At 42.1% G+C, this 15,413-nt stretch overlaps 1 protein-coding gene across 2 annotated transcripts in view; it reads left to right on the forward strand.

Moving 5' to 3' along the window:
* Positions 1–15,413, forward strand: part of SMAP1 (small ArfGAP 1) — a 384,385-nt gene that overhangs the window by 133,057 nt on the left and 235,915 nt on the right. For both annotated transcript variants that reach the window (XM_030199008.1, XM_030199009.1), the window contains exon 3: positions 12,575–12,660. In XM_030199008.1, coding sequence (XP_030054868.1) covers positions 12,575–12,660 — 86 coding nt within the window. The remainder of the gene's footprint in view (positions 1–12,574; positions 12,661–15,413) is intronic.

A 15,413-nucleotide genomic window follows, 5' to 3' on the forward strand; every position in this document is an offset into this window, starting at 1 on the left:
ACAATAGTGAAATAACCAAGAATAAACATAAATACAATAAATTTTTACTATGTGTTTTTGACTCCAAAAAGATTGCGTTGGAGGCAAAAACACATAGTAAAACTTTTTTTAAGTATATTAAAAGCAGGAAGCCGGCAAAAGAATCGGTTGGACCGCTTGATGACCGAGGAGTAAAAGGGGCGATCAGGGAAGACAAAGCCGTAGCAGAGAGATTAAATGAATTCTTTGCTTCAGTCTTCACCGAGGAAGATTTGGGTGGGATACCGGTGCCAGAAATGGTATTCGAAGCTGATGAGTCGGAGAAACTTAATGAATTCTCTGTAAACCTGGAGGATGTAATGGGGCAGTTCTACAAACTGAATAGTAGTAAATCTCCTGGACCTGATGGTATTCATACCAGAGTACTGATGGAACTGAAAAATGAACTTGCGGAGCTATTGTTAGTAATATGTAATTTATCCTTAAAATCGAGCATGGTACCGGAAGATTGGAGGGTGGCCAGTGTAATGCCGGTTTTTAAAAAAGGTTCCAGAGGAGATCCGGGAAATTATAGACCGGTGAGTCTGATGTTGGTGCCGGGCAAAATAGTAGAGACTATTATAAAGAACAAAATTACAGAGCATATTCAAAAGCATGGATTAATGAGACAAAGACAACATGGATTTAGTGAAGGGAAATCTTGCCTCACCAATCTACTACATTTCTTTGAAGGGATGAACAAACATGTGGATAAAGGTGAGCCGATTGATATTGTGTATCTGGATTTTCAGAAGGCGTTTGACAAATTACCTCATGAAAGACTCCAGAGGAAATTGGAAAGTCATGGGATAGGAAGTAGTGTTCTGTTGTAGATTAAAAACTGGTTAAAAGATAGAAAACAGAGAGTAGGGTTACTCTGTATTATCTCTAAGATACTATGTACCATACTCTAAACCGCACTGAACCTGCTATTGAGCGGGAAAGAGCGGGGTATAAATGCCACAAATAAATAAATAAATAAATAAAATGGTCAGTATTCTCAATGGAGAAGGGTAGTTAGTGGGGTTCCCCAGGGGTCTATGCTGGGACCGCTACTTTTTAACATATTTATAAATGACCTAGAGATGGGAGTAACTAGTGAGGTAATTACATTTGCTGATGACACAAAGTTATTCAAAGTCATTAAAGTGAGCGAGGATTGTGAAAAATTACAAGAGGACCTTACGAGACTGGGAGACTGGGCGTCTAAATGGCTGATGACGTTTAATGTGAGCAAGTACAAAGTGATGCATGTGGGAAAGAGGAACCCGAATTATAGGTACGTCATGCAAGGTTCCATGTTAGGAGTCACAGACCTAGAAAGGGATCTAGGTGTCATCTTTGATACGTTGAAACCTCCTGCTCAGTTTGCTGCTGCGGCTAAGAAAGCAAATAGGATGTTAGGTATTATTAAGAAAGGAATGGAAAACAAAAATAAGGATGTTATGATGCCTTTGTATAGCTCCATGGTGCGATTGCACCTCGAATATTGTATTCAATTCTATTTGTCGCATCTCAAAAAAGATATAGTGGAATTAGAAAAGGTATAGAGAAGGGCAACAGAAATGATAAAGGGAATGGGACGACTTCCCTATGAGGAAAGGCTAAAGCTGCTAGGGCTCTTCAGCTTGGAGAAAAGGTGGCTGAGAGGAGATATGATAGAGGTCTATAAAATAATGAGTGGAGTTCAACGGGTAGATGTGAAGTGTCTGTTTACGCTTTCCAAAAATACTAGGACTAGGGGGCATAGGATGAAGCTACAATGTAGTAAATTTAAAACGAATTGGAGAAAATATTTCTTCAGTCAACGTATAATTAATCTCTGGAATTCTTTGCTAGAAAATGTGGTAAAGACGGTTAGCTTAGCAGAGTTTTAAAAAGGTTTGGATGGCTTCCTAAAGTTAAAGTCCATAGACTATTATTAAAATGGACTTGGGGAAAATCCACTATTTCTGGGATAAGCAGTATAAAATGTTTTGTACTTTTTGGGATCTTGCCAGGTATTTGTGACCTGGATTGGCCACTGTTGGAAACAGGATGCTTGTCTTGATGGACCTTTGGTCATTCCCAGTATTGCAATACATATGTACTTATGAGGTAAACTTGAAAACAGTAAATTGAAACCTAAATAGAGTTACCACGAAACAGTATCAAAAATATACACATTTAACAGCACTGGAATTCAAATACCAGAGATATAATGCAATGTTAGCATAATACTAGTGATACACCTAATAAGCATGCATTAGAACATTCAACTAACATAGATATGATGCTAAAGATTTTCTACAAATGGCTTACCATGTAGCTGAAGGACAAAGAGCAGATATATGATGGGAACAAGGTGCGTGGTACAGAGTCAGTTAGGATAATTTGATGGTTAGCTAAAATCAAGGCAAAATCTTTGTATAGTTAAGCTAGAGATAAGGAACTGATCTAAGTTACAGTATGTGTAGCAAGCTAGTCCAGTTGCAGAATGGGTGTATAGTCAGTCACTATGTATTAAAGGCTTGGGAGAAGAGCCAGGTTTTCACCTGCGTCCTGAAGTAGAGGTAGTCTTGAGTTATACATAGCCCCTCTGGGAGTAAACTCCAGAGTGTGAGGGCTGCTCTTGAGAAGGTTCGCTGGTAGGTATCACATCATACAACTTCCTTTGATAAGGGGATAGATAATGATAATCCTTGAGAGGACCTTAGAAATTTTAAATGTGTGTAACGGGTTAACTTATTCTTTAAGTACTCTGGCCCATTTTGTCTGAGGGCCTTGAAAATCAAACATAGAATTTTAAGTTTAGACCTGTAATGTACTGGTAGCTAGTGCATCTTTTGCAGGAAGGGCGTGATGTGGTCATGAAACTTGCAGCCTTGTATCACTCGTACTGTAGCATTCTGAATTAGTTGCAGCTGATACAAAGTCTTTTTTGTTAGGCCAGTGTACAGGGCATTATAGTAGTCTAGTCGTGATATTATCATGGCATGGACCACTGTGGTCAGACTCATCTTTTCAGTGTATGGAGAGAGATTTCATATCTGCTATAGGTGATAGAGACAGTTTTTGAAGGTTGTTTGAATTTGTGGGATCAGAGTGAGTGATGAGTCTAGCAGTATCCCTAGATTCCTGACCTGTGATTTTAAGTGTGTGGGGGGGTCATACTTCCAAAAGGTATTTTGAAGTTGGGTATTTGTCCACTTTTAGTTGGTACCCAAGGAATCTCTGTTTTATTTGGGTTCAGGCAAAGTTTGTTGTTGTTTGCCCATTTCTGAGTTGCAGTTAGGCAGGCAGTCAGTTTGTTCAGAGCTGTGGCTGGATCTGGTTCAGTGGGCATGAGTAGTTGCACGTCATCAGCATAGATGTAGAATTTTGTGTCCATCGACAAAAGCAGCTCATCCAGAGGCTTGATGTAGATATTAAATAAAATGGGAGACAGTATGGATCCCTGTGGCACTCCACAGTCCAGTGCCCAAGGTAATGATGTGCTGTTGCTGAACAGAACTGATTGTTGTCTATTTGACAGGATTTGAACCATGTAAATATTGTACCACTGATACTTATTTCTGCCAGTCTTGTAAGCATGATGATATGATCCATGGTGTCGAAGGCAGCCGAGAAATCGAGGCAGATCCCCCATAACTGTTTCTGTACAGATCATCAAGAAGGGACACAAGAACTGTCGCTGTTCCATATCCATGTCTGAAGCCAGATTGACATGGGTCTAGCCAATTACTTTCAATTAGCCAGTCGTTGAGTGCAGAATGTCCTTCCTATAAGTTTTGCAAGGAAAGGAATCTTAGAGACTGGTTGATGGTTTTCAAGCTTGTCCTGGTCCAGTGAGCTGTTTTGCAGTAGGGAACGCACTACAGCTCTTTTAGTGTTGTTGGTAGCTGCCCTTAGAGAGGTGTTAACAATTTCTGTGGCCCCTTCAATGAGGCCTGTGCTCGCTAGTTGTCCAATATTTGTTGGTCCTTCAGATATCCCAGGAGAGCAGTGGGGCACCCTAGAGGGCACTTCTCTGCACTTCATAAAAATGCTCCCATGTACCCATCTCATGTTTGCTCCCTTATCTTTTCCTCGAAAACCCAAGTCATTATGATATTTTCTTGCATTACATCTGTGCTAAACTGTCTGGCTTGCGCAGCAAAATTACTGTTTTAAGGTCTGAACCCAGGGGCGTAGCTACGGGGGGGCCTGGCTGGGCCCAGGCCCACCCAATTTCAGCCCAGGCCCGCCCAGCGCCAGCCCCAGCACCCATTGCCGGCCACTGCTGCTTTTCCTGTTGAGCAGCAGGGCCGGTGCTACAAAAAGAAGCGCTAACGGCGCTAAGGACGAAAAATGTTAAAAAAAAAAAAAAAAAAAAGCGCGGCACCGGCAGGCACTGTCTAGGCAGCCTTGAGGCATTGGCTGCTGGCTCCTCCCGTCTCCTACGTCCAGTGACGTAGGAGACGGGAGGAGCCTGCGAGCCAGCAGCCAATGCCTCAAGGCTGCCTAGACAGTGCCTGCCGGTGCCGCAGTTTTTTTTTTTTAAACATTTTTCGTCCTTAGCGCCGTTAGCGCTTCTTCTTTTTGTAGCGCCGGCCCTGCTGCTCAACTGGAAAAGCAGCAGTGGCCGGCAATGGGTGCTGGGGCTGGCATGCAGGGCGGGCCTCGTCGAAGAAAAGAGGGAAAACAGATGGAAGGATGGGGAGAAAAAGAGGGGAAACAGATGGAAGGATGGCAGAGAATGAGGGAAAACATGGAAGGATGGAAGAGAATGAGGGAAAACATGGAAGGATGGCAGAGAATGAGGGAAAACATGGAAGGATGGGGAGAAAGAGGGAAAATAGATGGAAGGATGGGGAGAAAAGATAGAAAACAGATGGAAGGATGGCAGAGAAAGAGGGAAAACAGATGGAAGGATGGGGAGAGAAAGAGGGAAAACGGATGGATGGGGAGAGAGACTCTGGATGGAAGGATGGGGAGAGAAAGGGGAGAGACTGGAAGGATGTGGAGAGAGAAGGGACACTGAACAGAAAAGGGTAGAGTGATACAGAGACACTGGTTAGAAAGAGGGAGAGAGAGATTAGATGGAAGGATCAGGAGAGAGGGTAGATGGAAGGATGGGGAGAGAAAGAGGGTAGACGCTGGATGGAAGGGTAGGGAGAAAGAGGTGACACTGGACGGAAGGATGCAGAAAGAAAGAGGGGAGACTACTGGAAGGATGGGGCGAGAGAGGGGAGACTGGAAGGATGGGGAGAGAAAGAAGAGAGCTGCTGGATGGAAAAGGAGAGTAGTGAAAGACTGGAGAATAAGAGGAAGGGGCATGGGGAGAACAAGGGTGAGAAAAAGATGAAAAGCCATAAGTAGATAAAGGAAAGTAAAGAATGGATAGTAAGAATGAATTAAATCAGGACAGAGAGAGAGAGGCAGAAAAATATTGAAGAAAGCAAAGAAAAAGGAGAGAAAAATGAGAAATGGCCAGGAAACCGTGGCAGAAGAGTTAAGCGAAAACGAAGGAAAGCAGAATCTAGAGACTGGGAGCGACACAATGAGAAAAAGTAAATGGCCATACAAGAAAGGTAAAGAAAATAATTTTATTTTTAATTTAGGATAAAATAATATGGTACCTGTGTTAATGAAGTTTCAGAGACCAATACTTCCTTCCTTAGGTCAGGCGAGGATACCGTAACAGCATTATACTGACCTGAGGCAGGAGGTTTTGGCCTCTGAAAGCTCACTGAAAAGGGTGTTAGGCTATTAAATACATTTTCTGAAATCTGATGCACTGAAAAGCAGCACTTTACCCTGTGTGACAAATGCATCTGATTAGCGTGACTAAATTTTGCTGGGGGAGGGGGGTAGAGAGAAAATTTTGTGCCCACCCACTTTGGGTTCAGGCCCATCCAAAATTGGCAGTCTGGCTAAGCCACTGTCTGAACCTACAGTTCACTGAAAGAGGAATTCATAGGCTGTAGTATCTAGTACCATGGCATACATGTGTCCATATAAGAGGGCAGTCCATCTTATTTTGAGTTGAGAGAACTGAATTACATATATCTGCCATATCCAGCTTCTCTTGTGATATAGAATCAGCCTTTTGGCGTAAGGCTCGAACTAAGTATTTTAAAGCCTAGGGTAAAGAGCAAGAAATGTAATCTCAAATGGGGGTAGGGCCAGTCCAGGCCAAAGGTACAGTAGTGACAGACATTTACCCTCTTCTTCCCAATGAGTCCTCTAGACATAAAAATGTGGGGAGGCTTTGGGAAAGAGAAGCTTGATATGGAAGGTGGGAAGTTAGTTGCCACTCACTGCCTATCACCACTGTACCTTTTAGCCTGGCCTTACCCTACTCCCCTCTCCCCATTTTGAAGATATATTTGTTGCTGCTTGTCTTGAGCTCCAAAATATGTAATGTGAATTGCGAAAATATTAGATAATGAGAGAAATTAAAATAAATTTTACTGTTAAATACAGTATTAAGGTCATTATTGTACTCCTAAGTTTTTTTCTCTTTCCTTTCTGTTTACCAAATCTGTTGCCTATAAACTACTGAGTGAGGTGCTTTACGTTCCTCTTTACTTAATTCTATCTCCTCTCGTAGTGTCTTTTTTAAGTCCTGAAACCTTTTTATGTTGTGCTATGGAGGAGTGAGCTAATGATAAGAGCAGCTGGATGCCATTTATCCTACTGACCCTCCTGATGACTTTGGGCAAATCACTTCATTCTCTACTGCCTCAGATATGGATTTAGATTATAAGCTGTCTGAGATAAATTACAATTCAGGTACAGTAGGTATTAATCTATCTTGAGCACAATTTAGAAAGCTTGCTATATCTAGAATTCAAGTGTCCAGTCATACAATGCCTGGAGTATATAACTATATAGTATAGGTATGCTTGGATTTATTACTCATACTCTGTCATATTTTGAATTGGTGGTTTAAAAAAGAAGTATCATATTCTTAGGAACCAGCAAATTACATCTGTTGAGACTTATATATGTGCATTTGTGCACCAGTGTATATATCCACAGGGCTTCAGTGACTGCATAGGATAAAAGGAGGCCCATACCTTTATCACGTGTCAGCTAGTTGACTGGTAATGCCCCTAGCTCTGACCCTGGGAGTTGTCTACCACTGCTAGAATACCCCCTTCAGCTTGAATTCCTTTTACTGTTTGTGGTTATGTGACCTCTTATGTCCTATTTAATGTCTTTTCTGTTGCTGTGTAAAAAGCTTTTGATTATGTTGCTGATGTCTGCTGCAGTCATTCTTAATTCCTGGTGTTTCCCCATAGTAAATACTTGCTGCTTTATCTTAATTATTTTGTTTCTCCTCAGGTGTTCTGCAGTGTTTTCTCTCTATAATTACTGTTACCATTAATTTTCCAGTTAATGATGTCAAACTGACTAACTTTTTAAGCTGCTTTGGCCATACCTGCCAACAATTAATTTGTGTCCTAAAAGTCTGAACTAGTGATGTGAAAAAGTTTTTGACACCCCCCCCCCCCCCCCCCCCAATTTGCACTGTTATGTCACACTGAATGGTTTCTGATCTTTAAACAAGATGTAATATTTGACAAAGGGAACCTGAGTTAATACATAACACATTTTCTGGGTGGACAAGCAGGGCACTACTTCTCCAGTCTAAAGAGCCCTGGCCTCTTTATCCATTCCTCATAGGAAAGTTGTTCCATCTCCTTTTTCATTCTTCTCTGTATGTTTTCTAATTCTGATGTACCTTTTTTGAGATGTGGCAACCAAAATTTACACAATATTCATGGTGTGGTAGCAACTTGGAGCAATTCAAAGGCATTAGAATTGTTCTCTTTTACTTTGTTAGTAATTCCTAACATTCTATTTGCTTTCTTAGCCACCGCTGCATACTGAGTTGGAAACAGGATGCTGGGCTTGATTGGCTTGTCCCAGTGTGGCAATACTTATCTACTTATTAGAGGGTGTCCCAGATGCGGAGAGGTACTAGGAGATCTTCCAGAATGATACAGACCCTGCCTAAATCGCAGAAACCGACCAGACAGCAGACCATGAAGGGCTGCATTTGATCACAAAAATGGCAGGGTGGCCCGCTCGAACCTACCTTTTTCATTGTCTTCCAGTAGGTCGGTGGGATCGGTATGTGTCTCCCCCAGCACTCCGGACCATAACATGGCGCCACAACCCTTGACTACAATTCGATAAAGTAATGCTGCTATCTATACTACACTGAGCAGTGTGCGGACGGAGCTTAAGGATCTGGTGGACCAATTAGAGCAATCTGAACAGCACATCTCCTCGGCTGAGGAGGATCTGTAGGTCTTACGACAGGAGGTGGGAGTGCATGATCTATTATTCAAAAGCTGCTTAGTAAAGTCGATGATCTGGAAAATATGCCCTGCCGATTGAATTTGAGACTACTGGGTATTCCCGAAGGGCGGGAGGGGAATGACACAGTGGAATTTGGTCAGAGACCGCTATAGGAGCTTTTTGCCTCTCTAGCTCTTCCAGGAGATATGGTGGTGGAACGGGCGCATAGAGTTTCCAGACAGCTCCCGCAACCTGGTGCTAGCCAGAGACCTTTGCTTCTCAAACTGCTTAACTTCAGACAGAAGGAACTGATATTGCAGCGGGCTCGTAAGGAAGGCCATCTGAAATATAAGGACATTCCCATCTGGATATTTCAAGATTATAGTGTGGAACTGGATAAGAAGTGCTTGTTATTTAGAAAATTAAGCGCCGGTTACATTCGCACGACGTTCGAATGACTATGCTGTATCCAGCCACCCTTAAGATTTGGTGGAAGGGTGAACAAATTACTTTCTCAGAGGTTAAGGAAGTCCAGCATTTCTTGCACCTACATTTCCCAGATGATCCACCATTTGATTCTACCAATCTCAAGAGACCGGACCATTGGTGGGAGACAGGGCGCTCTAGGGTTTTCGGGCAAAAAACAAGACTCTCCAAGCTCCAGTAGACTTTAACATCTACTGTGGGACGTAATGGTTCTTCAGACACTGGCTGATACTGCGAGACTTATGACCTCACTTTGGCTTTTTGAGCCTAGCAGAAATGGGTATGCCATACCCGGACACCTCAATGGAACAGTGTATGGATTTATAGGAGGAGAGAGGATGGGGGAAGAGAGAGAAATATTTCCCTTTTTCTTTTGGTCTCTGGGACCCTAATAATCTCTTGACATTCTCTGATTTATTTTATTTTTTTTTTTGGGGGGGGGGGGGGGGGTACTGTGGGCAGCCTCGGTTGTCCACTAAACTCTCCGCTGGAGGTGGAGTAGCAGTAATGGTGACGTGAGTTCCTACTATTTAATAGCTGAAACAATAGGTGGAGTACTCTGGAAGACCCTGCCTGCACACACAGAGACAATTTACACACAGAGGGCAGCAGAGTGCGCCTTACTCAGCTGGAGCGCCAATCTTTTTTTGAGCACTTCCTCTGGGGCCCGAAATGCGGGTGCTTATGTGTGTGAAGGGAAAATGAAGTGGGGTATTTTATTCAGTTATTTGATGGTTAACAGTTTTACAGTTTGTATGTTAGCGAGAGTGGATATGGATAATTGCTGGGGATGTGCCGTGGGAGGGACTGAGCGAACTACTTTAAGGGACGAGGGATATTGGTTTTGCTCTCTAATTACAAGCATGCTGATGGGTGCTGTGTTTTACTATAAGGAACAATGACACTCCAAGTAATATCTTATAATGTGCTTGGGACTGCAAACCCTCTTAAAACGTAAGAAAATTATGATTGAACTCAACAGGTTGCATGCTGATATTTATCTTCTCTAGGAAACTCATTTAGAAAGGGGAGATTTGCAGAAATTCAAAGTCCCATGGGTAAGAGAGGTATATCACTCGGGAGGGTTATCCAATAGTGCAGGAGTGACGATCCTCTTTTGAAAGGACAAAGTGGTAGGGGCTCAGTGGGTATGGAGAGACAGGGTTGGAAGAGCAGTTGCATTAGAATTTATTTTGGGTGTCATCTTGCTCTGCTTAGTTAATTTATATGCCCCTTATAAATGGCAATTTTACTTCTGGCAGAGCACACATACTGAGGTACAGAGATGGACCAGTTTGCCTCTTCTTGTAGGTGGCGACCTGAACTGAGTTATGAATGACCGTTTGGATCGGTCTGTGCCTTTGCTCCTCAATCCTTCTCACAGTCTCTGCAAGAGATTAGTCATGCATTTGACCTCGACATTTGGAGAGATTTACACCCACATGAGCGGAACTATACTTACTATTCATCGAGTCATAACTCTTATTCCCGTGTAGACTTGTTTCTAGTGGAGCATCAGATACGCTCCTATGTACGCACTTTATTGGTAGTATAGTTAGTTTGGATCATGCTTCCCTTCATTTGACTTTTTCTAAGCGGGATAGAGAGGAGGGAGGCCATATTGCATGGAAGATGAACACTTCTCTTTTGAATCAACAGGAGTTTGTTAAAAAGACAGAGAGATGCCTAAGGGACTACTTACTGCTGAATGATACTGGGGAGGTCTCCCAGTATGTCCTTTGGGATGCGATGAAAGCTTTGGTCAGGGGAAAATGTATTGAACTAGGGACGACTGAAGAGGGAGAAGACTGAGAGGAGGGAAGCAGTGCTTAAGAAGTTGAGAGAGGTTGAACGCCAACACAAGTGCTCCATCTGAGAGCTTTACGGCCAGAGTAGTTGAATTAAGATGAGAACTCAGTTCTGTGGCCTAAGCAGAAGTAGATGTGCTTTACAAGAAGGTAGGGCTTCGACATTAATTGTCATGTGGGAGAATTGATAAACAGTAGACCTCTCAGCTTAGGAAGCGAATTGCCCAAGGTACAATTCAGGAAATCGTGGACGAGCAGAGAACTTCTCACAGGGACCATGGGGGGGGGGGGGGGGGGGTGTTGATCGCCACCTGGTTTAATGACTATTACTCCAAACTTTATGCATCAGGTCTTGAGTACGGGGCAGCATTTGGAGTTCTTTCTGTCCCTCTTAGAACATACAAGGCTTAAAGATGATGTCAAGATGGAGTTAGATGCCCCCATTCAGGGGAGGGAACTCTGGGAGGCAATTAAGTTCTCACCTCCAGGCATGGTGGCAGGTCCGGATGGTTTGCCCATAGACTTTTACAAAACATTTTGGCACATTATTGTTGGACCATTGCTGAAAGTCTTAAATCTTGCTTTGGAGGATGGGGTGATCTTACTACTACTACTACTTATCATTTCTAAAGCGCTACTAGATGTACGCAGCACTGTACACTTGAACATGAAGAGACAGTCCCTGCTCGACAGAGCTTACAATCTAATTAGGACAGACAGACAGAACAAACAAGAGATAAGGGAATATTAAAGTGAGGATGATAAAATAAGGGTTCTGAACAAGTTAGGAGTTAAAAGCAGCATCAAAAAGGTGGGCTTTTAGCTTAGATCTGAAGATGGCCAGAGATGGAGCTTGACATACTGGCTCGTTCTCCTATTCTAACATTACAATACTGCACAAACCCGGGAAGGATAGCACTCTGTAGTTCTTATCGACCCATATCCCCCCTAAATGTGGATTCTAAGCTTCTTACAAAAGTGTTGGCCACCCGGCTCAATAGGGTGGTAGGACAGATTGTGCATAGAGACCAGGTGGGATTCATTACAGGGAGGAATGCATCAGACAGTGTCCACTGGGTTTTTAATGTGATACAGCATGTGGGAGGGGGGACCCCCACCCTCCAACGTTGCTATTAGCGTTGGATGCCGAGAAGGCCTTCGACAGTGTGGAATGGTCTTTTTTGTTCACCCTTGGACCGGGATTTTTGGGGGTTCTCCGGGCAGTTTATAGTTTGTAGAACTATATCACCTTTTAGCCGTCTCTTTTGCAAGCTGAAGAGCCCTAACCTTTTCAGTGTTTCCTCATGTAAGATGGGTTCCATCAACTTAATCATTTTGGTTACCCTTTTTTGAGCCTTTTCTAATTCTACTACATCTTTTTTGAGATATGGCAACCCGAATTGCACATAGTACTCAAGGTGATGTTGTACCATAGAACAATACAGAGGCATTTATAGTATTATTTGTTTTATTTTCTATCCCATTCATGTTAATTCCTAGCATTCTGTTTGCTTTTTTGGCTGCTGCCACACTGGGCAGAAGATTTCAGCATATTGTCCACAGTGACTTGGGTGCTGCCACGAGCCCACCGCTAGGGGTCATTGGCACCATTGTGAACCCGAAGCCAACAAAAGACAGGAGTGTGTGGGGATTGTTCTTGGTGCAATCCCATTAGATATTAGGGATTTAAAAGGTAGGCTTGGAGGGGCCTCTGGCTTGGGGGGGGGGGGGATTTGGGGTATCTGGATTGGAGGGGGTGGGGGGGGGGTCTTCTGTTTTGATCGTGTTCTACCTTCTTTAAAGGTATCTGAGTGGATCTTTTGAATTTGACCCCACAGAGGCTTTCCTTGTAGCTGAGCAGAAGTAACTCTGCATGCATTACTAGAATGAACCTTGTAAAAGCAGTGCATTATAATTTGAAGAGCAGGTAGTGATAAAATTTAGTTTCTCATTTCTCTTCTCTCCCCCCCCCCCCTTTTTTTTTTTAGTGCATGCAGGAAATGGGCAATACAAAGGCAAGGCTACTTTATGAAGCAAACCTTCCAGAGAACTTTCGGAGACCACAAACAGATCAGTATCCTTTTCTGTGTTCATGCTTAATGTTTTTAAGTGCATTAATTGTATAAAGAATGTGAAAAGTTCTTCTTAATTCAGTGATACTTATCAAACATTATATTAATGCAGAAAGCATTTTAACCATTTTACCAGTACTTCTCAACAGTCAGCAAATATAATAAAATATGAACTATGTTCTTATTGTATTAATACGGATTTGAAAATCACTTTTTGCTTATCTTTTCTTTTTTTTTTAGCTTTTTAAAGAAACTAAAATATTAAATTTATCAATAAACCCATAATTTCTTTTCACTCCCAAGCTTTAAGTACCAGATTTCCCAGCAAAACAGTATTTACATCCTGCAGAGGCTTGAACTGCACGCAGCACTCCCTCAGGGCCTATATCACAACTCCTGTGTGAGTTTTGTTACCAGCTGCCCAACCAGTTCTCCCTGTAGAGAAATCTGTTTCATTCCCTCTCTCCAGATTAACCTATAGTACTGCTTCTTTATCATGAGAATTGCCGTACTGGGTCAGACCAAAGGTCCATGAAGTCCAGTGTCTTATTTCCAACAGTGACAATCTAAGTCACTAGAATGTGGCAGGATTCCCAAAAGTAGCCAGATGCCATGCTGCTAACCTCTGCCTCCGCACCCTGCTTCTGGGATAAACAGTGGTTTTCTGAACAACAGTTTATTGACATCTCCTGGAACTTGTCCAAATGCTTTTTTATACTCGTCTACATTAACTCCTTTTACCACATGCTCTGGCAACAAGTTCCAAAACTTAGGTATGCGATGAGTGAAAAAATATTTCTTCTATTTGTTTTCATTGTATTACTTTTAACATCATAGAATGTTCCCTAGACTTTGTATTTTTTTTTAAAGAGAGCAAGCAGTTGATTTGTATTTCTGTTCCACTCACCTGAGGATTTTATAGACCTCTATTATATCCCTCCTTAGCTCTCCATGCTGAAGAGCCCTAATCTTTTTAGCCTTTCTTCATAGGAGAGTTCTATCTCGTTCATCATTTTGGTTGCCTTTCTCTGAATCTTTCTTAATTTTGCTATCTTTTTTTTGTTTTATTTAAATGAGGTCTTTAATTATGCCACCATCAGTACAAAAAGTAAAACATAATTCAATGTTCAAATATAACAAGTACAATTCAGTAGCATGTGTTAAGCTGAACTTCCATACAAGAAGATTCTAGTAGAACAGCATTCACATATTTAGTTAGAAGTACAGGTTAGGAAACTCATAGAGAAAAACCCTCCAATTTTTTGTGTTTCTATTTATAGACTACTCATTAAAAGAAAAAATTAAATAACAGGAATGAAAAATATGTATTCCCTATCCCACAAAGTAAACTCACCTCATTTTGAGGTCCTTTTACTAAGCTGCAGTAAAAGGAACCCTGTCCTAGCAGTGGGGATCATTTTTGCTGCGTGCTGATGACATTTTTACCACAGTGGGTAAAAAGCACTTACCACCACCCATTCACTCATTGAGGTGGTGGTAAAGGCTTCCATGTTAACCCTACGGTAACTGCCGGGTTAGTGCCTGTGGAAATATTTTTCAAATATTTCAACTAGTGCCGGAAATGCTGTGCGTTGGGGATGGAACTACCAACGGTGCTCGTGTTGGGCTGGCGATAGCTCCAGATTGGCGCATGATAAGCCCATGGTGGGCTTACCGCTGCTTTGTAAAAAGGCCCCTTTATGTTTCATGCATGTACAGATATATAATACAAAGGAACTTGATGAAGATTGTTTCTAAGTGACTCCAAACTTTTTCTTATTTCACCATGGCCTTACGACTAATTGCTGTTATCTTCTCCATCCAGTACATATAACCAAGTTTAGCCCACCACTTGTGTAATGAGGGGATTACCCTCTCCTTCTAGGCAGCAACTAGGGTCAGTTGGACACATTTAGATCATTTTCTAATCAGAGATATTTGTGTCTTGGTTAATTCAGGAAAGACTCTAGTGGAAAGATCCTTGGGTCACAAAGGACTTGAAGTCCTACTAGCCAGAATATCTGAAAGTGAATACTCTTCCAATAGGCTTTAGGGCATGACCACCAAATGTATACTACATTGTCACAGATGGGCCGAAAATATCTGGGGATACCATTGACTAAGTTGATCTGGAGTCAAGTACCAACCATAAATTATCTTAATGTTATTTTCTTGGACGTTAATTGTGTTTGCTGTTTTGGCCAATGTAACTTATCTCTGTGTTGCAAGTGTGAAAGCCCCTGGACCCTAAGGTATTTATATAAAACAGCTGTTAAATGTTCAGTAGTTCTAAAATCCTCACATAACTCCTCTAAAAAGGTAGCTTCTCACTCTAGATTGGTTTACTAGTCAGAAAGAGTGCTAATTGAAGATAGCAATGTGATTGGAGGATCTGATAATCCCACTTCAAAGCATCAGAGGACACCAGAATGGTCCTCAGTTATTTGCCCACACCTTGCCAGCTTCAGGGCCTCCCATGGCTATAAATGGATCACGATAATCCAGGTCTAAATAGTGGATTATCCCGAATGAGCGAATACCTGGATAACTGGAACTCTGGTTTCAAGCACATAGGGGCTCATTTTCAAAACACTTAGCCTTACAAAGTTCCATAGATTACAATGTAACTTTGTAAGTCTTAAGTGCTTTGAAAATATGCCTCATAGTGTCCATATTCCTAAAGTGTATGGTGCTGTTGAGCAGGTGTCCTCTCCCATAGCATGGCTCTGCCTTGGAAACCACATTAAATTACTTA

This window comes from Microcaecilia unicolor, chromosome 3 (genome assembly GCF_901765095.1).
Source record: "Microcaecilia unicolor chromosome 3, aMicUni1.1, whole genome shotgun sequence".
NCBI classification, from domain to species: Eukaryota; Metazoa; Chordata; class Amphibia; order Gymnophiona; family Siphonopidae; genus Microcaecilia; species Microcaecilia unicolor.